The 26,495-nt window shown below is 54.3% G+C and overlaps 1 protein-coding gene across 7 annotated transcripts in view; it reads left to right on the top strand.

Annotated features, from left to right (window-relative positions):
- The first annotated feature begins 1,926 nt into the window (after positions 1 to 1,926).
- The window catches only part of PTPRU (protein tyrosine phosphatase receptor type U), a 77,686-nt gene continuing 53,117 nt past the window's right edge, over positions 1,927 to 26,495 (top strand). For 5 of the 7 annotated variants that reach the window (XM_064589618.1, XM_064589617.1, XM_045898255.3 and 2 more), the window contains exons 1-7: positions 1,927 to 2,128; positions 17,340 to 17,471; positions 20,322 to 20,593; positions 21,127 to 21,208; positions 21,313 to 21,428; positions 21,841 to 22,015; positions 22,587 to 22,880. In XM_064589618.1, coding sequence (XP_064445688.1) covers positions 2,056 to 2,128; positions 17,340 to 17,471; positions 20,322 to 20,593; positions 21,127 to 21,208; positions 21,313 to 21,428; positions 21,841 to 22,015; positions 22,587 to 22,880 — 1,144 coding nt within the window. In that variant the 5' untranslated portion in view covers positions 1,927 to 2,055. Of the gene's footprint in view, positions 2,129 to 8,804; positions 8,980 to 17,339; positions 17,472 to 20,321; positions 20,594 to 21,126; positions 21,209 to 21,312; positions 21,429 to 21,840; positions 22,016 to 22,586; positions 22,881 to 26,495 lie in introns of those variants that run through there. The other 2 variants (XM_064589616.1, XM_064589619.1) reach the window with 2 other exon arrangements.

Raw genomic sequence — 26,495 nt, 5'->3', positions numbered from 1 at the left:
AGGAATTTTTGTTTTATATTTCCACCATGGCTTATCGGAATTGTATAAACGAATAAATGAATCAATATCTGGGATTTGTTAATTTGCTCCAGATGGGAGGCAGATCTCAGCCTCCATTCAAGTTAAGCCAGATGGCCTTGATTCAAATCCTGGTGCCACTACATACTAATGCACAACCTTGGAAAAGTCACCTCTCTGTACCTCAATTTCCTCAACTGTGTAATGGGAGTACTAAATAATAGTGGTGAGGATGAGTCCATGTGGGTAAAGCACATAGAAGGTGTCTGGGCATAATAATGGACAGCAAGTTTGACATCATTGTACAAAGGCCTGTACTGGGTAGAGGCCCAAATATACTCAACCTGTGTAGCCAGAGGTAGACAAGGACCAAGGAGAATTAGTGATGGAGGCAGACTTCGTGGCATGAAAAGGAATAATTTTCTAAAAGCCAGCATTGTAAGGAGAAATAGATGAATTCACTATCCATAGTTAAAGATTTCAACAAGAAATCCTCTGTCAGAAATGGACAGAATCAGCGGGCAGAAAATCAGTAGGGACATAGTTGAACTCAACAACACCATCAATCATAGACATGCATAGACTATGCCATCCAACAACAGCAGCATACACATTCCTCTCAAGCTCATGTGGGATAGTCACCAAGATAGACAACATTCTGGGCCATAAAACACATCTTAGCTTTAAAAGACCAGAACTCATACAATGCTTGCCCTCAGACCACAGTGGAATTAAACTAGAAATCAATAACAGAAAGGTAGCTGGAAAACCCCAGATGCCTTGGAGATTAAATAACACATGGATCAGGGGCACCTGGATGGCTCAGTTGGTTGAGTGTCTGACTCTTGGTTTTGGCTCAGGTCATGATTTTAGGGTTGTGAGATCAAGCCCTTCATTAGGCTCTGCGCTCAGTGTGGAGTCTGCTTGGGATTCTCTCCCTTCCTCTCCCTCTGTCCTTCGCCCCTGCAAGTGCACCCTCTCTCTCTCAAATAAGTAAATAAATAAATAAGTCTTAAAAAATAACACATAGATCAAAGAAGAAATGTCGAGAAATAAAAAAACATTTTAAACTTAATGAAAATGAAAACACAACTTATAGAAATTTATGGGATGCAGCAAAAGCAGTGCTTAGAGGGAAATTTATAGCACTGAATGAATATATTAGAAAGGAAGAAAGATCTAAAATCAATCAGCTAAGCTTCCACCTTAGGAAACTAGAAAAAGGAGAGCAAATTAAATCCAAAGGAAACAGAAGAAAGAAAAAATTAGAGCAGAAATCAGTGGAATTGAAAACAGGAAATCAGAAGAGAAAAATCATCTCCACCAAAAGCTGATTCTTTGAAAAGATCAATAAGCCTCTCATCAGGCTAAGAAAAGGAGAGAGGACATAAATTACTAATAGCAGAAATGAAAGAGGGGACATCACTACAGATCCCATGGATATTAAAAGGATAATAAAGGAATATTTTGAGCAACTTTAAAAGCCAGCGTTTCCAAAGACCCAACCATCTGGTTTTGTTAGGTGATGAGCACTCTGTCCTTGGAGGTATGCATGAATGTGCATTTGGAGGGGTCTAGGTAGGAGGGGATTCAAGCATCAAAGAGGACAGAGAAGCAGGGTGTCTTTGGGTCTTCTGTCCCCGAGAGCGCTGTGCCAGAGCTAAGTGTGAGCAGCGAGCGTGCTGGCTTGAGAAGGTCGGCGCTTGGTGAGTGTAGAGGCCGGTGGGCCTCATGGCCCGGGCCGGGACCCCCTAGAGGTGTGTGCAGGAGTGGGGGAGGGGCGCGCCAGGGCAGTCGGAGATCGGACCAGATGCAGCGCGCGCGGCTGCCAGAAGGGGGCGCCGCGAGACCGCGGAACCCGCGGCCGGGCCTGACGTCAGCGCCCCGCTTGCTTGGGCTCCCGCTCTGGACTCGGCGCCAGTCCCGCTCCGCGCAGCGCCGCTTCGCTCCGGCTCTGCCTCGCCTCGGGCTGGGCTTGCCTCGGGCTCTGGCGGCGGCACCCCCTGCGCCGGGCCCCGGGGCAGGCGGCGGCGCACCATGGTCCGCGCCCAGGCTCTGGTCCTGGCGCTCACCTTCCAGCTCTGCGCTCCTGAGACCGAGACTCCGGCAGGTAAGCGAGCGTCGGTCCGACCAAGCTTGCCCCGCGGAGCCCCCGGGGCCGGTGGCGTAGCTCTCAAGAAAGTGTTAAGTGTTAGGTGACCGAGCGCTCGGAGCCTGCTCCCTGAGTGTGTCTGAGTGTTGGATGTGCGATCGGGTGCTCAGGATGTTGTGTGTTTGCGAGTGTTGTGTGTCCGTGAGTTATGTGTGCATGAAAAGGTGCTGTGTGTGTTGTGTGTCTACGAGTGTGTTGGGGTGAATGTTGTGTGCATCGAGGCATTGGGTGTGCACTGTCTTGTGCGCCTGCCAGTGTGTAGTGTTTGTGCGGCCAAGTAGGTTGGGTGTGTGTGCATCTGAGTTTGCTTGTGTGGCCGGAGTTATGTCTGCGAATGTGTTGCATTTGTTTGCATTTTGTATATCGTGGCAGGGAGTGCTGCTTGTTGTGTGTCCGCGAATGTGCTGTGTGTTTGTGTTATGCGTGTGACCGGCAGTGCTCTGTGGATTCTGCCCGCGTGTGGATCGGGGAACGCGTGTGTGGTGTGTGTGCTTGTGAGGTTCGTGTACGTGTGTGAAGGCGTGGGAACGGGTCCGGAACGTGTGTGTCCGTGCGCTGTGTGCGCGATGTGTACGTGTGGGAGTGTCCGGGGTTGGTGGTGTGCGCCGCCGAGGGTTGCGTGGGTCCGAGTGAATGCCAAGTGTGCCGGGAATGCGTGTGTAGGAGCGTGTCTGGAGCGGATGTGAGTGTGTGAGTGTGTCCGTGCGTGCTGGCTGCGTGTCCAGGAATGTTGCGAGTGTGGTGCGCGCCTGGGCGGTGGCCGAGTGTGTGCCCGGGGCCCGGGGCCGCCCGAGGGGGCGGTATCAGGATGTGTGTGTGTGTGTGTGTGCGCCCCGCGTGTGTGCGTGTGTGGCGCGCGGGCCCGGAACAAGTTGTCGCGGCGGCGCCCCCTTCCCTCCCGGGTCGGGCCGGGCCGGGCCTGAGGCTCGGGAGGGAGGAAGGGGGCCCCGCGGCCGCCGACTCCGACATGTCGGGCTGTTTGTTTCGCAAGTTCTGCGCGGCGCTGGCGGCCGGCTGCTCCGAGGCGGCGCCGGGGCCGCGGGGCGCCCGGGCGGGTGGCGGGGAGGGCCGAGCGCGGCAGGCCGTCGCCGGGGGCCGCGGGGCGCGCCGGGGCCGGCGGGCGGGCCCGCCTGCGGGGCTCGGCCGTGGCTGCACCGGGCGGGCGGTGGAGGTGGAGTCCGGGGCGGGGGGGCGCGGCGGGCGCTGTGGCCGGGCGGGGCTGCGACGTCCGGGCGCGGGCAGGGCCTGGCCCTCGGCCGCGGGACGGCGCCCCCTCCCGTGGCGGGCAGGAGGCGCCGCCGACACCGGGGTCTCCCGGGACACTCCCTCGGTCGACTCCGCAACTTTGTGCGGCCTCCCTGCCGGCTGGGACCGCGGTGTGTGTGAGTGTGTACGTGTGTCTCCGTGTTTCTGCTGTGTGATCGTGCTGTGTGTGTGTGTGTGTGTGTGTGTTCGCGTATCTGAATGTGCGTACCCGGAGCTTGTGTCTGTGTGTCCGTGTGTGCTCTGGACCGTGTGTCGGCTGTGTGCGTGTGTCTGACTCCCCTCCCCCCCATCCTTCCCTGGGGCCTGGGCTGCCAGACTGCGGCCCCCTCCAGCGGAGTTGTGCCCGGCCCGTCCCCTGGGGCAGGGGTGGCCCGGTCCCCTCCCGCGGCCTCATCCTCTCAATCCCCACCGTTTGGGTGGCTCCAGCCTGGTACCCAGGGCGCTGAGTAACGGGGAGACGCCCCAAGCAGAGATCAGAGCCAAGGCACGTGCCGGGCCACCTCGGCCCGGGAGAGACTCCTCCTGGCCGCCGGCCTCCGAGAACTGGCCTCCCCGGAGTCGAGTTCGCTGCCCCGCCGCCCCTTCGGGCCTCTGGGGCAGAGCTCCTCTTGCCCCCGCAGTCCCTCCTGCAGTTGGCTGCGAGCTGGGGCCTGGCTTCCTCTACCCCTCAACCCTTCCCCCAGCAACTTTGCCCTCCTCCCCCACCCTGAGATTAAACCGGAGGGTTACTATTCCCCCCCCACCTCCCGCCCTTGATTCCAAGAACCCGCCTGTGCTTCACCTCTTGCCGGCAGGGGGGAGACTGTCAAGAACTGAGGTTTGGGATGGAGTGAGACCCTGAGCAAGTTACTTCCATTGTTGGGGTCTCGGTTTCCTCATATGCCTTGTGGGCATCATAATAATGGTGCATAGTACTTGGTAGATTGTGAAATAAGGCTCTATCTGTGAGTGCCGGGGAACAAAAGATGGTTGTGAGGACTGTTACAAAGAGCCCCAGAAAGTGTGATTTGAAGCCAGGGGGACCTGGGTTCAAATTCTACCTCTGCCACTTGCTGTCCTTGTGACCTTGGGCAAGTCACTTCACTTCTAAAGTTACTGGCACCCTTGTAGCTATTACCTTTGGGGCTTCATTCATAAATAAATGCTTTGGAGAAGGGGTACGATCAATCCTTGCCCTCAACCCGGGTAAAATCAGTCCGGCTCCCTGAATGCCTCCTGAGTCCCCTGCCCCACCAAGGGTGGGTGTGTGATGTCTTGCAGTCATGCAAATCTGGCAATAACATATTTCTCTGTGTTCTAGCTCATTTTGTCCTTTTGGTTGCTAGGGTTGTGGACAACAGGAATGAGGGAGAGGCTGCCCAGTGGTTTCAGGTTGGGCAACAAAGGCTTGTCTGAGCATCTGGCCCTTCTCCCTAGGGCCAGGGGAGGAGACTCAGCAGGAGGTGGTGAGAGTGGCCAGGGTGGGGGATGCTGAGCTCCTTGGAGGTCCCCTGCCCAACTCAAGTGTCAGAGAGAATTCAGGGCAGACACCTGCTTGCTTGAGGCATGCTGCCATCCTTCCATCTGCTAAGCTACAGTTGTGGGGTGCCTTTTCATGCCCGGCTGGCTTAGCTAGAGTTGCTAGGGGTGCCTTGTGCCCCCCTTCCTCCCTCAGCCCCCTTCTGTCCTCCAAGCTGTGCTTTCTCCCCAGAACTCTCTAATTCCACCTTTTCTCCTGGTGAACTCCTGTTCTTCCTTCAGGTATCAGCTTAGGCATCACCTCCTCCCTGAAGCCTTCCTTGGTTACTGCCCTGTTCTAGCTCCGGAAGGGAGAGTGGGAGTTGATTGGATTTTTTCATAGCATTGTAATTATTGTAATTACAGTTTATTGGTCCTTTCTCCCTTACAGACCATGAGCTCTATGAGGACAGAGACTGGGTATTTAGGTCACTTCTGAATCCTTAGTGTCAGGTACAAGTCCTGGCCCACCGTTGCTGAATAAATGTGGCAAGAAAGAATGAATGAGGTCCAGTGGGTCAAGTTCTGAGCTGGAGAAGCCAGATGGGGGCGCACTGACTCCATTGAAAGTAGGGATTAAAGAATTCGGTTTTCCCTCCAGGAATCTGGAAAATTCTGCCGGGGGAGTGGGGTGTTGTGTGTGAAAAGGCCACGTACAGAGTCATCTGGGAGCTGTGAGTTGGGGAGGTTGAGTCCCTGGTGGAGACTGAAGGGAGCGGGCTCTTGCCTGTCATCCCCTCCCCCACAGCTTCCAGCTCTGTCTCCAACCCTGTCCCCTCCCCCCCACCCCAGCAGCTGGCGGGGCTTGTCCTGCCCCCAGGCTCAGCCTTTGTGCCGGAGGCCTCAGCAGGTGGTGAGAAGCATCGAGTCCCAACCGTCAGTTTGAGCTGAGTGTCCTGGGAGGAGGGAGGGCAGGCCTTGCATCAGGAGGGGGAGACTCTTTCGGTTCTCTGCCCCAGATCTTGGAGTGGGCAGGTGGGATCACAACCTGTGTGCTGACTGTTTGTGAGCTCCAGGGAGGGGAGGAGGGCTTCTCCCTGTAGTGACCCCTGCAGGTGGGGTTATGGAAGGCTGGCTGAGGTGTGTGCAGGTGTGATCCTGGCATCTGGGCAGTCAGAATGGGGTGAGGGGTGTGCGTGTGTGTGTGTGTGTGTGTGTGTGTGTGATTGTAGCCTGGGGCACAGGACATATATGTGGCTTGTCAGGGTGTCTAGCCATCTGGTTACCCTGCATGGCAGGATCTGAATTTGGAATAGGGAGGTGACCAGCTGTTTGGGTCCCTGGGGAGCCTGCTGCTAGGGTGTCTTGGTATCTAAGTGTCAAATACCTGGAGTTTGGGTGTAGACCTGTTTGGGTGGGAGGCATCTCAGTATCTAGGTGTGGATGTCCCAGGACAAGGCTATGGGAGGATCAGGGTGTGCCAACCTAAGGATGGCCCTGTGTCTCTGGATCCGGAGGTGGGTGTATCCAGGTGTTCCGGCAGTCCTCAGATTAATGGGTGTTCAAGTATGGGAGTGTCTCTGTGTTGTGTCCACATGTGGGGCTATCTGAGTACTTGGGTGTCTGGGTGTGGGGTTCCCAAGTGTCTGGATATCGGAGTGTGGGGGGATCTGTGTCCGGCAACAGGGTACCCATGCATTAGAGTATCCAGGTGTGTGTGTGAGTCTGGGTGTGGGGTGCCCTGTGGTCAGGGTTTCTGTCTCCAGGAAAGGGGTGCACATGTGTTGGGTGGGGAGTGTCCCGGTGACTGTGTACAGCTATGTACCAGGGCCTCTGCCACTCAGCTTCTGACACCCCCTGCCCTGAGGGTTGCCTCCTGATCTCCCTTCAGACCCCAAGGCCAGGAGCCTCTGGAGAAGGCCCCACTGGTTCTGCTTCTCTAGAATGGTTCTTCTTATTCTAGAGCTGACTCTCAATTGAACTTCCTGCAAATAGAACTTCTCACAACGATGGAAATGTTTTCTACCTGCAGTTTCTAATATGGTGGCCACTTATTCACATGTGGTTATGAAATTTAAATTGGTTAAAATTCATGAAAATACAAACCAATCCCACAGTCACACTTGCCACATTTCAAGTCCTCAAGAATCTCCTGTTGCTGTGGCTATTGTATTGGTCGGTGCAGGTAGCGGATATTTGTATCAGGGCAGAAAGTCCTACGGACAGGGCTGTCCTGGAGGTGTGAGGCCTGCATACCTCAGGGGGTGGACGTGGGCTGATTGAACCATCACTCTGCAGTCATTGAAGAAGGTTTTGTCGAATTCACGTCCCCTTCCTCCCAGCCCATCATTTCTTGCCTGGACTATTGCAGTAGCCCTCCTTGGTCTCCATTCTGCTGTCAGCTCCCCAGCGCTTCCAGCACCTGTGACCTGAATGGCCTCTTGAAGGCAGACCTGGGATGCTGCCACTCCCTTGCCCCAAGCCCAAGGCTCTCCAGCACCCAGGGGACAAAACCCAAACCCTATATGATGCACCCCCCGCTTTCTGGAACAGCTTCATGTTTATGCCTCTCCTCCCCTGACCACACTCATTCTTGTCCACCTTATGATCCAGGATCACCAGGCCAGTCCTCATCCCAGAACCTGCCAGGCCCTTTCACACCCCTCTGCCCTTGCACATGCTGTGCTTTCTGCCCAGAATGCCTCTCCCGCCCTTCTCACCTCGTGGGGGCCTGCTGACTGGCCCAGCCTGAGTCCAGCTCTGTCACTCCCCCAGGGATGCGCCCTACTTCCTCACACCCCTGCACGGCTTTTCCGATTTCTCCTATAAGGCATGTAGGACAGGACAGTGTGCTGAGTAGTTTTCCATCTTCTTTGCCCACCGGGCCGGAAGCCCCCTGAAGGCTGGGCTGGGTCTTTGTCATTTCTTGTCCCCAGGGCTTTGTATATCGTTGGTGCCCACTCAGTGTTTGCATTGATGTGAACCCCTGGGTACACAGGGAAGGCTTGGAGCGGGTGGAGGGTGGAGCTGGGCTCTGGAGGGCCGTCACGGATGGGGGCCAGTATGCCCTCTGGGCTTGCTCCGGGCAGGGCGGCCATTGCCTGCAGAATGGCTGGGGGAGGACTCCTGAGGTGGACATCTCAGAAGAGGCTGTTGCTGGCTGACTCAGGAAGTCTTGGGCAGATTCCCAGGGTGCAGATCCCAGGACCTAGTGGTGGATCAGAAGGGATGTGGAGAACAGGGACTCGGAACGGTCCCTGAGGTTTTGGAGTAGAGTATAGAAGCTGGGTGGAAGGATTGGGATGGGGGAATTGGGAAAGGGTGTGGTTGGGGATATTTGATGACCAAGATCACAGTTGGGGGCAGAATAACAGCTGAGGGATGGGGGACAACTGGGGATGGGAGACAACGAGGGATGAAGATATATCTGGAGGCTGGGGACAGCTGGGGCCGAGGGGACAGGTGGTGTTGGGGGGACAGCTGAGGGTTGGGGGGCAGGTGGAGGATGGAGAGAACCGGGGGGCATGGGGCAGTTGGGGATAAGGGGTGACAATTGAGGGCACCTGGGTGGCTCAGTCAGTTAAGCGTCCAACTCTTGATTTCAGCTCAGGTCAGGATCTCAGGATCGTGAGATCAAGCCCCGCGTGCGCCTCCGCACTGGGTGTGGAGCCTGCTTAAGATTCTCTCACCCTCTCCCTCTGCTTCTCCCCTCCCTTCCCCCAGTCGCACGCGTGCACTCTTTCTCTCTCCAAAAAAAAAGAGGTGACAACTGGGAGGTGTCGGAAAGCTATGTGGACGACAAGGATAGATGGGTCTCAGCTGAGAGAGTGGGGGATACTTTGCTCAGAATGCTTATATATGTGTGTTTACATGTGTGAACATGTGCACCCTTATGGTTGCACATGTATGTAAATATGTGTTTTACTTTCAGTATGGTTAAGAGCACGGGCTGTGGGTTCTAATCCCAGCTCCGCCACCACCAGCTGTGTAATACCTGGGCAAGTTACTCAGCCTTTCTGGGTCTTCAGTGTTCTCATCTGTGACATCGGTGTAATTATAGAACGCGCTGCATGGAGTTGCCCTGAGGATGTATTTTATACACGTAGGTATGTTGTTAGTACAGGGCCTGCCACCTAGTAAGCACTGTGTAAGTGCTAACAATTATTAAGCCTGTGTGTGTATGTGTGTGGGCATCCTGCGTGCTCAGAAAAGTTTGTTTTTGGCTTCTGATGACGTCCAGGCCCTGGAGGGAGTGGTGGGGGGGAGGGTTGGGTGGATCTGGCTCGCCTCTCACATCCTCGCTGTTCTTCATCCCACTTCCTGCTCACCCTGTACCAGGTTCTAGTCCAGTAGGTCTCCCTCTCCGTCTCTGCCCTGTCCTACCCCGCACCGCCCTGCCCTGGGCTGGGGGCCAGAGGATGTGCTTTGATTGCCCAAAAGCTTTTCAGCAGAATCAGAATTCATTGTCTGCCAGCCAGCACGCTGGGGCCCTGCTCAGATAGAAATACCTGGACAATGTGCTCAGTTCGGGCTGCCCGTTCCATGGACAGCAATGGCTTCATCCTGTGCCCTTGGAGAGTCGCTGGGGTTGAAGATGTTGGGGTTTGGGGGACGGGGTGGAGGGAAGTCCACAGGGCAGACGAGGCCTCAGCCCCCAACCCGTGGGTTAGCCAGCCCAGACCGCCAGCGCTGGAGTCACAGAGTTTTCTAGGAGTCCGGGCGTCCCCGCTGCCCAGTGCATTATAGCACATGCGACCTCCCTGCGGGGCATCGGCTGTGTGCCGTGTCTTTGCCTTATACTCCGAACTGCACTGCATCATGGCGCTGGCCCGCTGCGGGCGTACGCTCTCCGGGGTTCCTGGGCTCAGCCCCTCAGGACTGGGCCCCTGCATTGTGTCCTGGCACTACACCGAATCTTAGCCCTGCTCTGCATGACCGTGCTGGGATTCTGCCTTGCGTTGGCGGTGCAGAGCCTCCTGGGGGTCTGTGCGCTCCACCTCTGCCTCGACCCCTTGTCCTGCAAAGCCATCCCGCACGTGTCCTGCCATTTGTGTCTTTGCTGCTCTCGTCTGTGCTGGATCATTCTACCAGATGTCACCGCTGCATCGGGAAGGTGGACTCTCCCGGGTTTCTGGGTAGAGCCCCTCACACCGGCCCACTGCCTGGAGCCCACACTTGGTTCTCTATGGCCACACTGCGTGTTTGCCCCGTAGAGCATTTCTGTCCTGCGCTGCACCACCTCACTGGGCAGGGTGCCTTGCATGGGGCTTGTGGACTCTCCAGGGATTTGGGGCTAGCTCCTAGCATCCTACCACTGCGCTGTGCCAACAGATGGCATGCGACGGCCACACTGCATCTCTGCATCACGTGGCGTCTCTGCCCTGCACGATTGCAGTGGGGATCTGACCGTGTTGGGCACGTGGCCTTTCCTGAGTCTCTGGGCACAGCTGCTCTGCGTTCCACCTTTGCACTCTACCCACACAGCACGCCTTTGCCTCATGCGCGCTTCGGTCCCAGTGCTTTACTGCACGGCGCTGGATAGGTGCCCTCTGGCCGAGCCCTTCACACGGCACGGCACCATGGCCACCGCCACGCTGCCCCTCACGGTGTCTCAACCTTTCTTGGGATTCCCGCTGGGGAGTCTGCTAGTGCCCTTTCCCCCAGGTTTCTGTTGGCAGCCGCAGTTGAGCAACATCTTTGCCTCGAGCGGCCGCCCTGCACGCACCTCTGCCCCACGTTGCACACTGCTCGGGGAGTCTGTACTCACACTGCAGGTTGGAGCCACTTTGTCAGGCTCTGGGACTGGCTTGGGTTTTTGCGGGTAGCACGTCTGCACCGTGCCCAGCATTGCATCTGTGCATCTGTGCATGGACCGCACAGCGTTACCGCCTTGCACTGCACGTGCTCACGGTTGGGTTGTGTGCATTCTGCAGGATTTTAGGACCCCAGAGCCCTTGCATCGAATTCACGGTTCCGCACGGCATCTTCCCTGCGCTCCATTTCTGTGCTGCTTTCTACCCCTACCCTGGAGTCTACACCTACTCCGCTGCTGGGGACTATATTGAGCTTGTATTCTGGACTAGGCTTCCCCACCCAGCGGTTCCTTCCGCGCCACACCGCACTCTTCTCACCCCTGTGTCTCTGCACCGTTGTGCGCACCTGAGCCAGACACACGCTGGCCGTGAGAAGTCACCGAGCAGCAGCTATGTACCCGGCCCCGCGCTAGTGTCTGGAGAGCGAGAAGAACCAGTAGGGCTCGAACTTGGCGCCCTGGCCTTCTTCCGTGCACCTCTCACGGAGCACCGAGCGCCTGCCCAGTGTGCCCCTGGATGCGCGGCCCTGGCGCGCTGTGCCTCTGTGCAGCCCTGGGTCAGGCCCACGACGGATGCGACACCTCTGCGCTGGTTCCGCCATGCCGCATGGGGGGGGTCGGTACCAGTGTCTGTGCACGCCGTGTGCTCATTCCGCCTCTGTACCGTGCGGAGCTGCTACACTGTGCCCCCCCCCCCCCGCCCCGCACACCACACCGTGGTGCCCCACAGCCCTGTGTCTCCATGGAAGGCAACAAAGGGCAGATTTTCGCACCGTGTGGGTTTGTGCATGGCCTCTGCCTCTCTGCTCAGCTGCACTGTGTTTTGATATCATACTGCAGGGGTCTGTGTACTCTTCGCCCACTGTACCTCTGCACAGCGCAGCTCCCCATTCAGCCCTTTGCCTCTGTCAGGAGCTGGGCTCCGCTCTGTGCCTTCCCCTTCTACCACCAACGTGGTGGCCCTACCATGAACCTTGGGATTTGCGGTGCATAGTGATCAGGGAGATGGGGAGTGGGTCTGGCCTAAGTGTTCCCTGCTGTAGTTGGCTTCCTTCTATCCTCAGTGGAGGTGGAAGGATGTTGGCATCGCTGCTCCCTGTGTTGGCTCCTGGAGGGGGTACCAGCTCAGCTTTTTCTCTCTGTGGTCCTGTCTTGGGTGATCTTCCTGGCTGCAGCCATGCTGAATCCTGGGTGATTAGAAGGTGGTCATCCCTGCCCTTAAGTAATTATTCATTGGTTATGCAGGGCTCTGGAGAGCAGCTCTAGGGAACCTGGGCTGAGGTCTGGATGTATGGATCTGGGCAAGTAAAGCAGTGAAGTGGGTTGGGCCAGGTCTCTGGGTTGGAGTCATGGTGCTTGAGCCTGGGTGGGGTTGGTTGGGGTCAGACTAGTTGGGATCATGGGGCCGAAAAGTCTAGCCACTGTTGGCCACCTGCTATGCACAGGGCTTGAGGATGGGGTTCGGAGGCCAGTCTCTGACCCCAGGAATGGAGAAGGTGGGGTTAGATGGACCTGACATGGAGCTGTAGTTGGGGTGGAGAACACAGAATAGGGCTGGGTTGGGCAAGAATGTCCAGTGGTGAGGCCAATGTTGGTTCCAGGGTTGGGCTGGGCTACCTGGTATAGGGATGTGGCTTCAGATGACGAACTAGACCAGGGCTGTCACTGGGGTTGCATTTGGTTTCCCTGGGCCAGGGTTGGGTCTGTGCCTGTGATTGGGTATGATCCCAGCCCCCAGACTTGCAGTCTGGCAGGAGAAGTTTTGTTTCTCCTGGGGCCACCCTTGGGAACTGGATGCTCTACTAACAAACCAAAGAGAACAAAGATCTCATTGCAAACAAACTCTGTTTACCTAGGGTCCTTCCGAAAATACTGGTGGTGGCTGGTAGCCAGACTTGGCACAGAGCATCATTCCCTGTGTGGTGGGGAGGAGTCTGGTGCTCACACAGGGACACACACACACACACACACACACACACACACACACAACTCCCTGCTACCCCACCGCATATACTCACCTCCCCTGTAGGCACATGCTTATCACTGAGTATGCCCATATACCTCTGCACAGGAATCTACACCTGCACACCCCCAACTTCATAGCACACTGCCTGGGGGACCCACACTCGGAGACCCATGCTCACCCTCACATATACCTCTGCCCCATAGTCTCTCTCTGCCCTCACATTCTTCTTGCTCACAGGCATGCTCACACAAATGGAACCAGAATTCTAGAGGTGGTGGAAGTGGCCGTAGAGGTCACCTGGGTCCCCATTCTCATTTCATAGGTGAAGAAGCAGAGATTCAGAGAGGGCCAGTCGCCTGCTGCAGGTCACACAGGGAGTTAGAGGCTCAGCGGGAATTAGATCCAGGTCTCCTGCCTCCCAGCTGAGTGCTCGCGAGTCGGTACCAGGCTATCACTCTCACAACCATGTACACGCGCACAAACACACACGTCAACATATGGAAACACCCGCACATGGAGATGTGGGAACCCTCGTGCTGGGGAGACCCTCTTCCCACACTCACTCTTCCTGCTGAGGTTGCTTTGCCCCTTACATCGCCCCATCCAGAGCCCAGCCGGATGTGGATAAGCCATCCTCCTGCCTTCCCAAATTGTGGCTGACGGTTGCTGAGGCAACCGCCTGCCAGATTGGGGAGATTAGCTGAGGAATGTAGCTGGGCCAGTTTGAGCTGAGGCTGGGGGAACTGGTGGGGGTCCTGGGTTGATTCAGCCCACCCTCTCTGCGAGGCCAGGGCAGAGATGGGGTACCCTGGCCCCAGCCTGGCTGAGACCGTGTCCCCGAGGCTTGGACTAGGCTGGGGGAAGGGAGTGTGGGGCCATGTGTGTGCGCGTGTTGTGCGTCTCTCTGGGTGTGACTAGAGTGTGTGCTGTTTGCATCTAGGATGGGGACCTGAGGCTCCTTTCCTCAGCAGTTCCTGACATCTGACTGTGGACCCCATAGGGGCTTGTCCCACCGAACTCCCTCCTGATCCTGTGCTGCCCTTTGGAGAACCCACCTGCCCTCCTCCTGGCATAGAGGATGTATCCCTGTCTCACCTGAAGCCTGCTCAAACACCTACTCTGGCTTCCCAGTTCTAAATGAGGCCAAACTCACCTAGACACATAAGGCCCTCCCTCCCTGGTCTGGCCTCGGCCTTCCTTTCTCCAGCCTTCTCTCCCATTGCTTGGGTCAGTCTGCGCTCCTCTCTATGCTCTGGACTAACTGTGTGTTGATTTCCTCCCCTCCTTTGCTTCTGCCTGGCCCTTTGTCTCAGATACCTTTCCGCCCATCTCTTCTGGCCAGAATGATAACCATCCTTCCAGGCCCTGTTCAGATGCACCCACCTCCAGAAAGTCTTTCTCCCGGACCCCTCCTTGTGGTCTTGACCCTTCTCTGCTTTGTCGTATTCCGTCACCCCCACTCAGACTGGGAGGTCCCTGAGGGCAGGGCAGAATCTTAATCATCCTTGTCCCTCTAATAGTGTCAGCCTGGGACCTGCTTTGTACTTTCAGTGGATGAATTTCCTATGAATGGAACTGAATTAACACATGTGGCCAGCGGAATACCAGGGCCTTATTTTGTCTGGACCTAATCTCCTTGAATAAAGAAAGGTGACTTAAATCCCAGCTTCTGGGACTTAGAGCGCGGCCTTGGGCAAGCCACCTCATCTCTCTGTGTCTCGGCTTCCATTTGTAAAACGGGAATAATAATAGTACCTGCCTTATGAATTACTATGGAGTTTCATGGGCATAGGTGGGCATGATTGTAAGTGGCAACAGTCTCATGGTGGTGTTGATGTGTGTGTGTGTACATGTCTACATATCTGTGGCCCATGTCTGTGTTGATGGAGTCAAGAGGGATTCCCTGCTACCATTCTTGCTCTGGATCCAAAGTCTGATCTAATTCCCCCCAGCCAGGTCGGTGATCTCCAGCAGGAGTTGGGTCTCTAGAAGGAGCTGGGGCTTGGCTTTGGGGCTGTGGCTCGTGAGCCATCCAGACTGGAGGGGATAGGGTTTTCCTCAGGACCTAGGAGGCCTGACTTTTCCCACCCCAGAGTTGAGCTGGGGAGGACTGGGGATGGGGCTCTCACTGAGGAGCCTGGACCCAGAGATGTTATCCCCTAAGGGTTGTGGTTGGAATTGGGCTTGGCCCAGAGGCACAGGGCTGAGGATGGACATGGACCAGGGAGAGGGAGTCATTCTGCCTATGGAGGGGGAAGTTCAGCCAGGGAGGTTACCTTGGCTGAGATCAGTTGTGGGAGTCAGGGAGTGTCAGGGGACACTCTGGCCAGGGTTAGCTGGTCTGGGGGTCAGTCAGGCAATTGGGTGGTCTTCTGGTTGAAGTCAGATGGTCTGGATGAAGTTGGGACCGCTATGGCCAGGGATAATTAGCTGGGGGCTCCTCTGGCTGAGGTCAGTCTGTCTGGGGGCCACTGACCTGGGGCAGTCTGGGAGTTACTTTGGCTGAGGTCACATGGTCTTGAGGGTCCATCTGACTAGGTCAGTCAGTCTGGGAGTCCTGATAGCTCACGTGGCCTGGCTGAGGATGGACAGGGGGAAGCCAAAGCACTCCCAGGCTTGCCCCAGGGCCATGGATGAGACATCCTTGGGCAGCTGCCTTGTACTTGAACCTGCCTTGTAAAGGAATAGGAAGGGCCTGAGCCCCATCCAGGCTCTAGATCCTCGGCTTCCCTTTCTGGCAATCCCTCTGCCTTAGGGAGGCGTTGGCCAAGAACCTCGGGAGCAGACTGCAGACTCAGCTCAGGCTGAATGAAGTCAGCTGTCCCCTCCTTCAGGAAGCCCTCCCTGACCTTCCCTGACCATCCCTGCTGGGCACGGCCTCCCTCTGTGCTGTACTGTGGGTCATTTTCTAGAGGGAGAGTTGAGGCCTTCCCAACACAGGTTGGGTTAAAACTTCCCTCCCACAGGCCACAGGGCATGCTGCTGACTTGGGATTTTCACACAAAGAGGCAAAGAGCGCAGCCAAGATCCTGCTCCAGCTCTGGAGAGAGGCTTCTGTTATTTCATCGCATCCACTCGGTGCCAGCCTCATGCCCACATCTCATTGTTTTACACTCCAGTGGGGTGCAGGAAGAGGAACGGAGGACCCCCGACCGTGGCGAGCCCCCCAAAGTGGAGTCCCTGCCGCAGTGCAGGTGCCTGCCTGGCACGTGGCCCTCAGCCCCCAGTTTCTTTTCCTTCTTTATTTCTTTTCCTTCCTCTTCTTGAGCCTGGGAAGGAGCTTGGTTGTGCTCCTCCTGGTGAAGCAAACACGGGCTCTGGTATCTGGCTGATGCAGGTTTGAGTCCCATCCTGTGGCTCTGGTGGGCTCTAGGGGCGCCTGTGAAGGACCATTTCCTGAGAACTTGCACGCGCGAGGCTTGGTGAGAGGTGGACCCCCGCGTTGCATCCCCGACAACCCCACGTGCAGAGGTGGAAACTGAGGCTCGGAACAGGAGAAGTGACTTGCCTGCGGTCACAAGGGTTGGCAAGTTGCAGAGTCAAGATTCAATCCCAAGTCTGTCTAATGCCAAAGCCCGCTTACGTACCCACCATGTGATACTGTGCACGGAGCCCTTCATCCCCTGGGGCCTCCGTCACATCGTCTGTCAGAAGGGGTGGCTGGCAGGTACCCTGCACCGGGCCTGGCCTGATGTGTCCCTGCTTCCTTATCACTTGGCCAGGCCTTTTCTCGGGTCCCCGATGCCTTGGACTGCCCATGACGGGGCCACCAGCACCGAGGTTTGGGAGTGGGTGTAGGAACCAGTTTGTGATTTCTTCCCCCCACCAGTGGCGGTCTCAGGGCTCCGATGAGCTACTGAGAAACATGGACCTCGTTACCAGGCAAAGGACTTACATCTGTTTTTACCCCGCCTTCTTCCCTCCCTCCTCTTCTCCTTTCTAGTGTAAATATTGGGTCCAAATCATGGGACGCTGCTTCTCTAGTCGTACGTGCGGCCTGTCCATGCAGGACTGTGCTTTTGCCTGTCCCATGCCCATAGGCAGGGACCTGACTTGGGTGACTGGGTGATGAGTGAATCCCTGAAGCTCACCTGTCGGGCAGGAATCATTGGGGTTCCTGCCTTGGGAGATGAGGCCTGAATGAGATGCCACGCCGAGAGCGGGTAGCTAGCACCATGCAGGGCTTGTGGTAAGCCTGAAATAGTCGGTGGCCATTGTTGTTATTGTGAAGGAGAGACCATAAGGGCTGGCTTCGTGCATTCACGAGCCTGCCAGTCCTGAGCTGTGTGCCCTTAAGGCCTTAGTTTCCTCATCTGTAAAATGGGGATAATTCTAGACCTGATCTCACGAGTTTTGAGGTTCAAATGATGGAGTGATAATGTTAAGTAGTTTTCCTGGGGGAGGGTCTTTGATGGGTGGTTGAGCAGTGTGGGGTCCTGGCGAGTCCTGGAGGGTGGGCAGGGTGGGGAGGTCTTGGTGTTGGGTGGAGACAGTAAAAAGAGGGGAAGGGTTGGAGGAGGGAGAGTTTTGTTGGAGGGAGGGAGCAGTGGGGAGAGGCCTAGGAGAGGGAGGGAAGGGGGGTGGGCTTGGGTGGGAGAGAGCAGCGGGGGCGCCTGGAGGGGAGCCCCGGAGCCCTCCTGGCCAGCGGCCCTGCCCTAGCTGGGGCTAACCAGGCCCTGCCCTCACAGCCGGCTGCACCTTCGAGGAGGTGAGTGACCCAGCAGTGCCCTGTGAGTACAGCCAGGCCCAGTATGACGACTTCCAGTGGGAGCAAGTGCACGTCCACCCTGGCACCCAGTCTCCGGCGGACCTGCCCCACGGTGAGCCTACTCCCCACCACCATTCCTCTTTCTCTCCTTCCAGTTCTAGCCACCTGTTGTGTGACCTTGGGCACATTTCTTAACCTGTCTGGGTCTCATCTGCCTTTGCATCTGTAATGACATACAAGATACTGTCAATGTGGGGCTCTGTGGACACTGTCCAATTGTGTATATCAGGTAGTTTTACCTGTAAAATGGGTGCGGGTTCAAGCAATCAAAGACACTTATAGCTCTAAGTTAAAACCCACTTCCCATTATCCTTAGCTCGGGGTCCACCCTACTCCCATCAGGTCTTCCTAAGTCCTCCACCTTCAGGGAGGCTCTCTTCTCCCTGAGAGCCTCTGCATCCTTATCTCCCAGGACTTGAAGATGCTGACAGAGCAGTAACACTGGGGGCTGGATGTGTATAAAACCTTCCTTCCTCTGTCCCCTTCTTCTTGGAAGTCCTGGATCCTTCCCAGTTTCTACCTTGCTCTGCCCTGTTTCAGGATGAGGCACTTATGGTATCATGAGCACTGGAATGGGAGTCAGGAGTCTAATTACATGGATTGTATTACCAGCCTCCTACTCTGATAATGGCCCCTAGTGTATTGGTTCTGGAACCATGAAGACTGGGCTTCAAATCCTGGCTTCATCAGCTGTGTGACTTTGGGCAAATCACTTAACTTCTCTGAGCTTCCATTATCTTAACTGTAAAGTGGAGAGCATAGGAATCCATTTCATAGGGTTATTAGATAATGTCTACAAGGTGCATAACATGGGAGTGGCATGTAAGCATTCAATTAACGTTTAGTTGCTATCGTTGGAGGTATTTGAGGGGGCCCAAGTACCAGCACTCCCTTCACTGGGTGCAGAATCAACAGGGCATTCAGAAAAGGATGAGACAGATGGAGGCCAAATTATCGACTTTATTAGCTTGGGTTGGAAGACACAGCATAGTGTGAGAACAAATAGGCTTGCTGAGGGAACCCCAGAATAGACAGCTTCAGGACCTCCTCCCCTTCACCCTGTCATAGTAGTGGGCCAGGCCCTTTGCTACTCAGCTCACAGCATGGCTGCAATTGCACCTGCTGTCAAAGGTTTGGGGAGGGTCAGCAGAAGTTCTCAGTGGTGAGGCCAGGACTTGAAGCTGCCAGAGGGCCCCTGCAGAGCCTGACACAGGCAGCCTTTAGGCTTATCTCCTACCACTCACCTTGCCTCCTGGAGGCCTCCCTGCCTCCCCCTTCTGTGCCTTTGCTCACACTGTGCCCTCCCCTGGGGCATTCCTCTCTGCCTTTACATAAACAGCCTTCAGCTCCTTGTTTGACCTCTGTGTTAGTAGGTATCAGTGTCTGACCTGTGTGACTGTGATCTGTAAGGTGCCCACCATGGCAGGGACCCTGTGTGGGCTCTGCCTCTCTCTCTCATGGGGAGCGAGAAATTTAGTATTTCGTGTGGGCCTTGTGCTGGATCCTGGGGCTGCAGTGGTTGGCAAGAGGGCCACAGTCTCTGCTCTCTTGGTGCTCACATTCTAGGGAAGGGAGTTGGGGATGGAGGGAGAAGGAACGAGGGAGATTCAGCAACAGAGAGGAGAAGGAAGAGCCACTGCAATGAAGGGAGAAAATGAAAGAGAAGGAGAGGGATGCAGAGTGAGGACAAAGTAGGAAAAAAGAGAGGAGAGAGGGGCAGAGGGGCAGAGGAGGCCAGAGGAAGAGGCAAGAACAAAGTGTCAGACTGAAAGGGGGAGAGACACACGTAGCTGCTCACAGGGAGAGGAGAGAGGAGGATAGAGGAGTGGGACCGGAGACACTGTTGGGGGCCAGGATGTGCCCCTTTCTGGGTGGGGATGGAGACTCGGGGGTTCTGTTTACTACCCTGCCAGGACTGATCCAGGAGCCGCCTTCACAGGCCTCTGGCTCACAGAGATGAATGAGATCCCTTCCAGTGGAGTCCCTGGGGAGCCCTCCCAGAGCAGGGAGCCTGCTGGTTTGGGATCTGAATGAGCTTGTGTTGGCTGGTAGCCAAGCCTGGGAGGAGGCAGCGCTGGGTGGCTGTGGGTACCCTCTTGGCAGCTGCTGGGGCCTTCTCCCCACAAAAGGGAAGCCATAATCCTCCAGCCAGGTCCTGAGGAGTCCAGCCCACTCTCACCCTGCCAACCCCCCTCCTACTCCCCTGCCCGTGCCCAGCCCGGATCTGGATCTGGGGAAGGAGAGTGCTGCCTTTCTCCATGTTGGAAATTAAGAGAATTGTATCCCAGGCATTTAGACCTAGGGTGGGGGCTGGAAGGGAAGTTAGAGTCCTTTCATTTGGTCTCTGGTCTATATGCTCATTCAGCTTGGGTTCAGACCTGTGCTGGGGACCCAGTGGAGCCCCCGAGGCATCACAGACTGCTGGCGAGACAGACCTACACTTTATTAATGATCCAAAGGCCAGGAGAGAAGCCTGTAGAGGAGCAGGGAGGGAGGGCTTCAGAAAAGGGAGCTTTCGAGGGCCTGTCATGTGCCAGACTCTTGACTCCAAGATGAATGACCTAGTTAGTCCCTGCCTCCAAGGGCAGCTCAGAACATGGGGAAAGTCGTGGGTCAGCATGAGCTTGGACTGTGATTGTAGGTGGTGAGGGGCCATAAAAGGTTTTGAGAGAATCACTTGTGTGTATTTTTTGCCTCTCCAATTCTCTCCTCTGGGAAACAGATGCAGGAAGGTGAAGGGACTCAACCTAGTGAGTCATAGCTGGGACCAGAACTCAGAACCCTTGACACCCAGTGGGTCCAAATGCCTGGAGTCCTTTGTTTCTGCCCCATTCCTCTGCCTACCTGACCTTGGTCCTCCCCAAGCCTCCTCAGCTCCTGCCTCTTCCTCCTCTCTTTCCAGGCTCCTACTTGATGGTCAATGCTTCTCAGCATGCTCCAGGCCAGAGGGCCCATGTCATCTTCCAGAGCCTGAGCGAGAATGATACCCACTGCATGCAGTTCAGCTACTTCCTGTATAGCCGGGATGGGCACAGCCCGGGCACCTTGGGCGTCTACGTGCGTGTCAATGGGGGTCCCCTGGGCAGTGCCGTCTGGAACATGACTGGGTCGCATGGCCATCAGTGGCACCAGGCTGAGCTGGCTGTCAGCACCTTCTGGCCCAATGAATATCAGGTAGGCTGGGTTTGGTCTGTGGTCAGCCTGTGCTTAGGGGTGGGGGTGGAGAGGTGTCAGCCTGAGGTCAGAGTAAGCTAGTGACCGAGGTTGAAATTAGTCTGTGTTCAGCATTGGGAGTCAATATGCGGTCAAGGTCAGGGGTCAGTCTGTGGTCAGCATCGGGTGATTCAGTGCCACTGCGGTCCAGATCCAGCGTCAGAGATCACTGTCAATAGAAATAGTCTGTGGCTAGAGTCAAGGGTGAGTTGGAACAGTGCTGACCTGGAAACCCTGTCTGGCTGGGAGAAGTTTTCCTGCTTGAGGGCAAGGGTCCAGAACTGGGATGGAACCTCTGGCCTTGACCTTGTTAGCTCTGGCTGCTGACACTCCCTCCCACAACTAGCCGGCTTGGTAGGGAAGGTCATTGTGAGTTGGGCTCTGACCTCGACTGGTTGAGGAGCCTGGACTGGAGCAGAGCTAAAGGGATCCCTTGTGGGCACCCCCCAGGTAGGGCTGGAGGGATATGACAGGGACCCTCCCGCCTCCCCCAGGTGCTGTTTGAGGCCCTCACCTCCCCAGACGGAAGGGGCTACATGGGCCTCGATGACGTCCTGCTTCTCAGCTACCCCTGCGGTGAGTCCCAGTCCCCCAGGGTGCAGGGTGAGGGGTGTGGTGGCCGGGGCTCCTGCCTGTGGGGGACACAGGCCCAGCTCACACGCAGGCTCTATTCCTCGCAGCGAAGGCCCCGCACTTCTCCCGCCTGGGCGATGTGGAGGTCAATGCTGGCCAGAACGCTTCCTTCCAGTGCATGGCCGCGGGCAGAGCAGTAGAGGCCGAGCGCTTTCTCCTGCAGGTGAGGGGGGCAGGGACCTTATCAGGGTGGGGGAGACTTCTTCTGGGACCTGGGTTTTCCTTGCGGGGTGCTGAGTCGCTCCTGCATTTTCCAGCACCTCTACTCATGCCTCCCTGCCCTCACCTAGGCTCTGCTCTGCCCTCTTGGGTGCTCTTATACCCCCAGGACAGAGGGGGGCTCCAGGATCCCCAGACCACCCTCCATCAGAGGCAGAGACCACATTCCCTTAATCAGCTTCTTATTCCACACCTTCCAGTGGCGGAGCTAGTTCCAGGAACCCCATATGTCCCCTGTGTACTAGGAACAGCTAAATGGGGCCAGGACATAGACTACTCCCCTCGCCCCGGTCAGAGCGAGATCGCGACCCTTCCTCTCGGGCGCTCCTGACCTTGTCCACCTTACCCCTGAGCAGCGCCAGAGCGGGGCGCTGGTGCCCGCCGCCGCCGTGCGGCACATCAGCCACCGGCGCTTCCTAGCTACCTTCCTGCTGCCCTCCGTGAGCCGCTCGGAGCAGGACCTGTACCGTTGCGTGTCCCAGGCCCCGCGAGGCGCGGGCGTCTCCAACTTCGCGGAGCTCATCGTCAAGGGTCAGCCGGCTTACGCTCGCGTAGGGGGGTGGGTGCTGGGGCTGCCCCCTCCGAGGGATGGGGCTGGCGGGGGGGGCGGGGCATGGCCGGATAGAGGGGCGTGGCCCGCGGAAAGGTGGGGCCGGCAGGGTGTGACCGGGGGCGGGGCCTGTGGAAGGGGCAGTTTCTCCCCTGGAAGGAGGTCTGATCGAGGGGGCGGGGTCTGAGAGACCGGTGGGCGGGGAGACCCTGTTAGTGTGTGAGCCACGCGAGGCGGGGTCTGGCTCTGGGGAGCTGGGGTTGAGCCAAGCCTCCTGCGGTCAGCCCCTGAACGCTAGAACTCGGGGATTCAGAGGGGAGTGAGGGACAGGGTATAGGCTTAGGGGTGAGTGTGGGATCAGCCTTTGGAGCGGGTGCCCCTTAGGGCCTGGGGATTTAGTGGGCGCGGGCAAGAAAGTCTAGTTGAGGGTCTGGGGGCTTCATCAGGGTCCTGGGAGGACAGGGAGGGCTACTGGGGATTCGGATGTGCTGCCATCCTGGCAGGGTCTCACAGCGCATCTTTCGGCTCCGCCTCTCCCTCACGCCCTCGCAGAGCCCCCCACCCCCATTGCGCCCCCGCAGCTGCTGCGCGCAGGGCCCACCTACCTCATCATCCAGCTCAACACCAACTCCATCATTGGCGACGGGCCGATTGTGCGCAAGGAGATTGAGTACCGCATGTCCCGCGGCCCGTGGGCCGAGGTGCATGCCGTCAGCCTGCAGACCTACAAGCTGTGGCACCTTGACCCGGACACGGAGTACGAGATCAGCGTGCTGCTCACGCGCCCGGGTGACGGCGGCACTGGCCGCCCCGGGCCGCCCCTCATCAGCCGAACCAAGTGCGCAGGTGGGTACCTCCTGGCCCAACTCCGTCCTTGGGACACCTGGGTATGGGCTCAGGGCTACCCAGGGATGGACCAAGGGGGCACATTACGAGAGGTAATATGGCCTGCCCTTGTGCCTCTAAAACATTATAAAACGTCGTGATTTCCCCCCAATCCTTGTTATGGTAAAGGTAATGATAGCTAATATTTTGTGCCAGACTCACATATGTATATAAACACATACGCACACACACAGACATTGATTTAAAACTCCCAACACTATGATCTAGGTACTCTTGTCATACCCATTCTACAGATGAGGTGTCTGAAGTACAGAGATGTTAAGTGACTGGCACAAGGTCACATAGCTAATAAGTGGTGGAGTTGGCATTGGAATCCTTGACTGCCTGGCTCCAGAATTTGTGTTCTTAATTCTACATTAAAGCATTTAGATAAATGACTATATACCATAAAATAAAAGTGTGTTATTAAATTTCAACTGGATTTTCTTGGGTCTTTTGAGCCTGAGGTCTGCTCTTCTTTGTTCAAAACGGTATAAGCAGCTGTTAGGAGCTATGGCACTCCTACATCAAAGGACACTATTGTTTAACCTAAAGAGAAATTGAGACTAGAACAGAACGGGTTTCAATGTATTTCCTTAATTGGAATCTTTATTGAGATAATTATAAATTCACATGCAGTTGTAAGAAAAACTGCAGGGGGCCTGGCTGGCTCAGTTGGTAGAGTATGTGACTTGTGACCTCGGAGTTGTGAGTTCAAGCTGCAAGTTGGGTATAGAGAGTACTTAAAAAAAAAAAAAGAAAAAAAAAGAAAGCAAAAGATACAGAGATTGCCCACACACTTTACCCTGTTTCCCGCAATGGGAACATTTTGCAAACCTGTAGTATAATATCACAGCCAAGGTATTGACATTTATATAATCCGCAGATCTTCAGAGTTCCCCAATTTCACTTGTCCCCATTTGTGTGTGTGCGTGTGTGCGTGTGTGTATTTAGTGCTATATAGTTTATCACATGTATAGGTTTGCATGTTAATCGCCATAGTCAAGATACTGTTCAGTCAATTTAAGACTCCTTTGTGTGGCTCTTTATATCAATTTTCACCTTCCCTTCCTCCCACCTCAGCTCCTGGTAACCAGTAATCTGCCCGTCATTTCTAAAATTTTGCCATTTCAAAAATGTTATATAAATATGAAATCATATAGTATATAACCTTTTGAAATTGGTTTTTAAAAATTTGGTAACAGGTTTATTGAGATATAATTTACATCTCATAAATTCACTCATTAGAGTGTACAATTCAGTGATTTATAGCATATTCAGAGTTGTGCATCCATCACCACAATCCGTTTTAGAGCATTTTCATCACCCCAGAAGGAAAGTTTGTACTCTTTAGCAGTCTACTCCTCCCCACATTTCCTCCTACCACCTCCAGCTCTAGGCAACCATTAATCTACTTCCCGTCTCTGTGATTTGCCTTTTTTCTGGACATTTCATATAAATGGAATCATATGAAGCATAGTCTTTGTGATCAGCTTCTTTCACTTAGCTCATGTTTTCAAGGTTTATCCATGTTGTAGCATGTTTTTTCCTTTATCTTTTTTTATTGCCGAACAATGTTGCATTGTATGCAGCTGTACCATTTTTTTACATTCCCATCAGCAGTGTATGAAGGTTCTGATTTCTCTGCATTCTCACCAACAGTGGTTATTATCTGATTTTGATTATAACCCTCATAGTGGGTGTGAAATGGTATCTCAGTGGGTTTTTGACTTGCATTTCACTGATGGTTAATGATATTGAGCAATTTTTCATGTACTCATTGGCCATTTGTATGTCTTCTATGTAGAAATATCTACTCAGAGTTTTTACCCATTTTTAAGATGGGTTATTTGTTTTTGTATTATTGAATTGTAAGAATTCTTTATGTATTATGGATGCTAGACCCTTATCAGATATATTTGCGAACATTTTCTTTGATTCTGTGGGTTGTCTCTTAATTTTCTAAATGGTGTCGTTTGTAGACAATAGTTTTTCATTTTGAGGAAGTCCAATTTGTCTGTTTTTCTTTTGTTGTGTGTGATTTTGATGTCTTATTAAGAAACCATTGCCCAATTCAAAGTCACAAAGATTTACCCCTATTTTTTCTAAGACTTTTATAGTTTTAATTTTTACATTTAGGCCCTTGATCTGTTTTGAGGTAGTGTTTGCATATGTTGTGAGGTAGGGGACCAACTCCATTCTTTTGCATGTGGATGTCCAGTTGTCCCAGCACCATTTGTTGAAAAGAGTATTCTTTTCCCATTGAATTGTCTTGGCACTAAGATTGGCTATTTTGCTCAGCATAATTCCCTGGAGACTCATCCAAGTTGTTGTAGTACATCAGTCATTTGTTTCTTTTTATTGCTGAGTAGTATTCCATGGTGTGGATACACTGCAGTTTGTTTTAACAGGTGAATGGTTATTCACCTGTTGAAGGACATCTGGACTGGCTCCTATTTTGGGCTCTTATAAGTAAAGCTGCTGTGAACATTTGTGTACAGATTTTTGCACGAACATGCGTTTTCATTTTTCTGGGATAAGTGCCCAAGGGTGTGACTGATGAGTTGTATGATAATCACATATTTAGTTTTATCAGAAACTGCCAGAATGGCTGTTTTGTTTTACATTCTCACCAGCAATGTATGAGTGATCCAGTTTTCTTTATCCTTGTCCACATTTGGAATTGTCATTATTTTTTTTTTAACTATTCTGAGAGGTGTGTGGTGATATCCCATCTTGGTCTTAATTTGCATTTCCTTAATGCATAATGTTGAATAGCTGTCCATGTGCTATTTGCTGTCTGTCATCCTCTTAGGTGAATTGTTCATGTCTTTGCCCATTTTCTAATTGGATTATTCGTTCTTTCCTTCTGAGTTTTGAGAGTTCTTTTTTTTTTTTTTTTTAAAGATTTTATTTATTCATTCGACAGAGAGACACAGAGAGAGAGGGAACACAAGCAGGAGAAGTGGGAGAGGGAGAAGCAGGCTTCCCACAGAGCAGGGAGCCCCATGTGGGGCTTGATCCCAGGACCCTGGGATCATGACCTGAGCCGAAGGCAGACGCTCAACCGACTGAGCCACTCAGGCGCCCCGAGTTTTGAGAGTTCTTTACACGTTTTCTAGATACTAGTCCTTTGTTCTGTATGCAGTGTATAAATATTTTCTTTTTGCTTTAGCTCATCATTTCATACTCTTCACCTGGGCTTTTACAGAGCAACCATTTTTAATTTGATGAGGGCCAGTTTGTCAACATTTCCTTTTATGAGTTGTGTTTTGGTGTCAAGTTTAAGACCTCCTTGCCTTGCCTTAGATCTCAAAGATTTTCTCCTGTTTTTTTTTTTTTTTTCCTTCCTAAAAGTGTTCTATTTTTACTCTACATTTGAGTCCAATGATCCGTTTTGAGTTAATTTTTGGTTAGGATACAAGGTTTTTATTATTTTTGCCAGTCTATATTCTTAAGTGTTTTTAAAAGCTGATCTGGGGAACCATCTAAAATCCAGTTGAATGTCCCATTTGAAGAGACTCTGGGTGGTGGGTTGGAGTGTTCCAGTGGGAATTACTTTCTAGGTGAGGAATC

This window comes from Mirounga angustirostris, unplaced genomic scaffold (assembly GCF_029215605.1).
Source record: "Mirounga angustirostris isolate CCGP_5_RB_7025 unplaced genomic scaffold, mMirAng1.0.hap1 SCAF_4, whole genome shotgun sequence".
Lineage (NCBI taxonomy): Eukaryota > Metazoa > Chordata > Mammalia > Carnivora > Phocidae > Mirounga > Mirounga angustirostris.
Note: the sequence above shows the minus strand (reverse complement) of the source record. Positions and strands in the feature narration are given on the sequence as shown.